The following is a 5,431-nucleotide window of genomic DNA, read 5'->3' as shown; positions in this document are numbered from 1 at the left end:
CCTTGGTAACAAGTCGAAAATACGGGTGCTCGAACAGCTCAAAATTAAGATCCTTTTTTTTTTGCGTTACTGAATTAATTCGTGGACTCTAAAAATATATTTTTCCTAGATTATTTTTTTGCACAACCCCAATGATTTCGTTTTGGCTAATGATGGTCTTATTCTCTTGTGTATAAATAATATATACACGAACAAGTTTCAGGAGGTGAGTGTGTGTGTTCTATAATGCGTGTCTTCACGTTTTAAAACCATTAAATTATGAAAAGTAAGAATGCGTGCAACACTGAACAAAAGGATTTAAATGAATAGAAAAAGCCACAGCACTTTATATTGAAATGTTTTTGATTTGTCTTTTGCATGCACCTGTTGCTATTAGTTCATTGTTCAATGTTGTTTTTTACATTTCATGCATTTTCCTTTAAAACAACTATTTAAACACAAAAAAGTGTTCCATGCTGACAGAATGGCAAGTTATATTAATTATGCTGGAGTTCTTTAAAACATGTTGTTGGTGTCATATTCTTAAGAACTTAAACACTTGTGTTAAATGTAATTGTTTCATGGGCAGTAGATTGTCCTGCAGACATGTTCTGTAAGGTCTGTGGTGATAGTTGTGAGTTGTATTGAGGTATGTCTTGTTCCTATGTAAAGGGAAGTATTTTCATTTAAATACAGCTTAATGAAGTTGCAGTCTGCATTTCTTTTAACTTCCTCAAAAAGTCTTATGATTTACTAAAAGTAATGTTAAAATGACACAGTGTCACTCGTATTTATTTATGGCCATGCATGTATGAGCTACATTTTCCCCGTTAGGTTAATGAGAGATAATCAAGAGAAATCTCTATTGCACAAAAAAGAGCACACTTCTTTTGTTACACACATTTATTAGTTGTTTATTGATCATCTTCTTTGTTTACAGAACAGCTGAAGCAGTCCGTCCCTGTATGCACGGTTCAGGAAGAAGTACATCACAGGATCCAGGACACCACTAACACAGGTGAGTGCAGAGGTGATCCGATTGGCTCTTCCCAGTGACTCCCAGCGTGCTGCAGTCAGATTACCTTGCATGTGCATTTCAATATAGATCACCCTGCTCACATGGTAGGGCACAAACGTAAACAGGAAGTTTGTGACAATCAGGATGATCATTCTTATCGCTTTGCTCTTCACCGGCCGTTCCTCCTGCTGCTTTATTGCTCTCAGTTTCAGCAGGATCAGTATGTAGGAAACCACTATGGTGGAGAGGGGAATCACAAAGGCCAAAATGGTTGAAACTAAAGCTGTGGGAGAAGTCTTCTCTAAGTACAGCTTGTTGCATGAGTCAGTTGAGTTTTTCCTCGCATCCTTTTTTGAGAAAAGTGTGGGACTCATAGACACAATCACAGTCACCCAAAGAATCCCCACAGCTACCTTTGCGTACACAACCTTCCGGATGGACTGAGATTTAATAGGAAGAACCACAGCCAGAAATCTGTCCAGGCTGATGAAGCTCATCAAGTACAGGCTGCAGTACATGTTGAGGTAAAAGAGGAAGCCTGCTAGCTGACAGAGGACGTGTCCGAAAGGCCAGCGGCTGTCTGACAGGTGGTAAACTATTCGCATGGGTAAAATGAGGATGTAGGAGAGGTCTGCAACTGAAAGGTGCCTCAGGTACACTTTAGATGGAGATGAGCTGTGTTGGCGAAAGAAGGCCCACAGCGCCAAGGCATTCCCAGGCACAGCGATGAGGAAAATCAGGATGTAAAATGAGGAAAATATGATGTTGTCATGGTGGGAGTCACTGCCGAAGAAGACATGCATCTCATCCTCAGAGATGTTCATTGTGGAGAGGGTCAGCCTGCTGCAGCGTAGACACAAACAGCCTTTCATCAAAACCAAAAACCTCTGTGTGACAGAAACATGACTTGCATAATGTGAGAAAATATCAAACACACAGTGTGTGATGAGGCCAATTATAATCAGGAACTGTACAATAAGTGGTGCAGAAGACACTACTTTTGACCTTTTGCGCAATTAATGCTATTAATGTTTAATGATATAGTAGTTACAGCGATAGGTGATCATACTAATGTTATATATTTTAAACATATAAATGTATTACAGGAATATTAAATATATGTATTCCTCACAATTAATTGTCCTGCATAAGTGGTGTATGTGAGCGTGGAGATCACTTTTCTTTCTGCTTTGAATTAAAGGAGCCCTTTTATGTAGATTTTAGATGTATATCAGTATTTAGTTCCTTTACTGGGACATGCTTTAATGTTCAAAAAGCTCTTTATTGTTTCCGTTTGCCTTAAAATCTGAATCATACAGCCCTCTAACGTAGCATTTTGTAAATGTAATCAATATTATATTCATATTCTTACCTAGAATGAAGGACAGCAACTGTCTTCTTCGATGTGCCAAAATCACCTATGTCAGAACAGTCAGTTAAGGTGGAAGTGAGAACTTTGTTGTGTGGTGCACACACACACACACACACACACACACACACACACACACACACATACACACACACACACACACATACACATACACATACACATACACACACACACACACACATACACCGCCCCCCCCCCCCCCCCCCCCCCCCCCTCAGGAAGCCAGAAACATACACCAATAAAAGCCTTGACGCTCGGTGCATAACAAGCATGCAGTTCTTTATTTTGCTACTCCAACACAGTTTTTTTGTCTTTACCACATTGCTCCTTAATATGATTTAAAGCTTTACAAAAAAAAGAGAGAAAACCAGATATTTACAAAATCTATCTGTGCAAACATAATTCTTCTTTTAACGCCACTCTCCTAAAGTATTTGAAAGGCATGCATACAAATAAACTTTGGTATGTTAACAAAACTACTTGTTTTTCTTAGTAGAAGCTTCTATGTACATGTGGTAGATTCACGTTAGTACATTTAGACAACGAGACATGTTAACTTAACAAACCGGGACCAGCAGAACAACGCTGAGGTCTTTAAAGTCTCACGCAGGAGAGTGAATCCTGGGAGGATTGAAGAGAGTCATTTTACAACAACTTTGGCAAAGAGGCACACTGAAATAAAACCTGTCTTATTTATGATACCATCTGTAAAACAAATTGGCAGTTCATATGGGTGGAAACACTCTTAGAAAATAGAACTTAATAATGCTTCTCAGAAAAAAGGCATTTACAAGGGCTGTGTTTTAATGTCCGGCAACATATAGATTAAATATACTATTCAATCTCTGCTTTGAAAAATAAAACAACACTTTTTTACACGGTGATTGTACATCCACTCTAGATTCCCTATTCAAAGCTACAGCAAGAAAAATAGATTTTTTTTAACCACCATTAAAGTCTTCCACTTCCTCTCCACTAAGTGGGGACATTTTTTTAGTTATAAAATAGTCTTCTTCAACAGTAAAAACTGGAGATTTTAAAGGAGATTGGTGCGAGAATGCCAGTGTCAAATAAAACAGGAAGTGGGGAGTGCATCACTTAATACTTTTATACACCAATGTTCAAAAACAGCAAACCATGACTATGCATAAATCAAAACATGACTGGCTCTACCGGATAAAGCCACATGTGGTTTAGTTGCCAGCACTGTGATCCCTGAAATGATGAGGACCCAAAGGTTTTGGACAAGAAATGGATAGTACAGGTCTCCAGAACATAGAAACTGCTGGATGCTAACTTGCATATGATGGGCAATTGCGTTAATTAGCATTAATTATGACTAGTGTTGCAACCATTGGACATAGAGAGAGCAAGATGGAAATGATTACCTCTACTGTGGACCAAATAGATAAGCAATATGTCCAATCCTAATGATCCAGAGTCTACTTAATCTTCCAAATTGACCCAAAATTAATCAAAATCAGCCCACCGAGAGTACACATTTGGCCATTTTCTGGTTAAAGGTGCCACTGTTGATCCTGAAAATGTCAGAAAGGGACTGAAAGGCATGCTCAATAACCCCCAAAAGTCCAAATTGGCTAAGCAATTTCAATATTTAACTAGTCAATATAAGCTATAATGCTAACTAATGCAACTTGTGTTTGTGCAAATTGCGCAACATATGCAAGTTAGCATCCTGCATTGTCTATGTGCTGGAGACCCCTACTATACATTTATATGATAAAATCTGGGGGTCCTCAACATTTCCAAGTCCACAACAGAACTGTTTGAGCTGCAACCCGACCACTGGGGGTGTAATCAGACCACCGGGGGTGTAATCAGACCACTGGGCGATGTAACGGGGCTTAGGAAGCGTCCTTAGGGGCGGCGGCGGACGTTGGGATGCAGGATTTGCCGTTGCTGCTGCTGCCGTTGTGGGCCCTGTAGCTGGTGAAGCTGGGAGTGTGTATGGTACGGATGCTCTTTCCCACCGGGCCCAAAGGTGTGGGCGACAGAGGGGAGGGGGAGGAGGATGATGAGGAGGAGGAGGAGAATGAAGAGGAAGAGGAGGAGTGCACTCGACCATTCTGCGAGGAGAACGAAAGAGTTTTACCTGGGTGCTGCGAGGGGAGTTTGAGGGATCCGTTAGACAGGGAGGGGATGTGGGAGGAGGGTTGGGAACCGGAGCGAGGAAGAGGAGAGGACAGGATGGAGGGTTTTGTCGCAGAGGAAGGGTTAATAGGATTAGTAGCATCTGAGTTTGGTGCAGACTGGGGGCTGCCTTTAGTAGAGCTAGGATAAAAAGCGGGGATTTTAGAGGTGGGAACAGTAGGGGAAGTAGTTTTATGATCCCCTCCCACTCTTTTAGCACTTCCGTTAGCCTGCAAACAGAGATGCCAAAACAGAGACTGGTTGTCAAAAAAAGAACTCTGGGTCAAATCATACATGTAAAAGGCAAGACGATGTTAAAAAAAAACACGCTAATGCTACACACATGAATATTACTGACACTAAGAGACATCTACGGTTTCATATGAAGACACATTGAACTTGAAGACACTGCAGGAGTTAGACTGTGCGATGGCAGACAGGAAGGGTCTTTGTTAGAGTTAGGCCTCGTAAAAGAGGCTGTGGGGGGGTGCATAGGAAGGCTGGAGAGGGTTAGAGGGAGCAGACAGGGGAGACGTGGCCTCCGCTGAAGGTGCAAGGTGGTCAGTGGTGGCGTGGTCTCGAGGGAGAGGAAATATATCACCGTGAGGTTAGGAAGCGGTGCAGTGGTGTTGAGGTTTGAGCAAAAAAAAAGGTGCGTTGTGAGAAGGAGCATAGCTTAAGAGTCTGTTAGGTTTGTTTTTCAGAGCCAAAAAGCATCCTGGGATATTTGGCAACACTGTTTTAGGAGCTCAGCTGTGATGGGAACTGGAGATGTGATGATGACAGCGTCCACTTTTCTGTGCCATTTTTTTTAAAAGTCACCAACACAGTGAAAACCATGAGCAGTGTGGACATGCAGAAGCATACAGTACAGGGATGTTATGGGGTAACAG

At 41.4% G+C, this 5,431-nt stretch overlaps 2 protein-coding genes across 3 annotated transcripts in view; both read right to left on the bottom strand.

The window, feature by feature from the left end:
- Positions 1 to 897: 897 nt before the first annotated feature.
- On the bottom strand, positions 898 to 2,502 carry si:dkey-96n2.3 (uracil nucleotide/cysteinyl leukotriene receptor). Of its 2 annotated transcripts, none has more exons than XM_063912907.1 (2): positions 2,370 to 2,502; positions 898 to 1,840 (listed from the first exon to the last, which is right to left on the bottom strand). In XM_063912907.1, the coding sequence occupies exon 2, from the start codon at positions 1,819 to 1,821 to the stop codon at positions 901 to 903; it is 921 nt and encodes a 306-aa protein (XP_063768977.1). In that variant the 5' UTR covers positions 1,822 to 1,840; positions 2,370 to 2,502; the 3' UTR covers positions 898 to 900. The 2 variants fall into 2 exon arrangements, with proteins under 2 accessions (XP_063768977.1, XP_063768979.1); XM_063912909.1 differs by having other exon boundaries at positions 898 to 1,837; positions 2,370 to 2,437.
- A 147-nt stretch (positions 2,503 to 2,649) lies between these two features.
- Positions 2,650 to 5,431, bottom strand: part of si:ch211-285f17.1 (sickle tail protein homolog) — a 66,251-nt gene continuing 63,469 nt past the window's right edge. Inside the window, 1 exon segment of the mRNA XM_063912269.1 lies at positions 2,650 to 4,768. Coding sequence (XP_063768339.1) covers positions 4,253 to 4,768 — 516 coding nt within the window. The 3' untranslated portion in view covers positions 2,650 to 4,252.

Source organism: Eleginops maclovinus, chromosome 21 (genome assembly GCF_036324505.1).
Source record: "Eleginops maclovinus isolate JMC-PN-2008 ecotype Puerto Natales chromosome 21, JC_Emac_rtc_rv5, whole genome shotgun sequence".
Lineage (NCBI taxonomy): Eukaryota > Metazoa > Chordata > Actinopteri > Perciformes > Eleginopidae > Eleginops > Eleginops maclovinus.
This window is presented reverse-complemented; position numbering and strand designations above follow the sequence as displayed.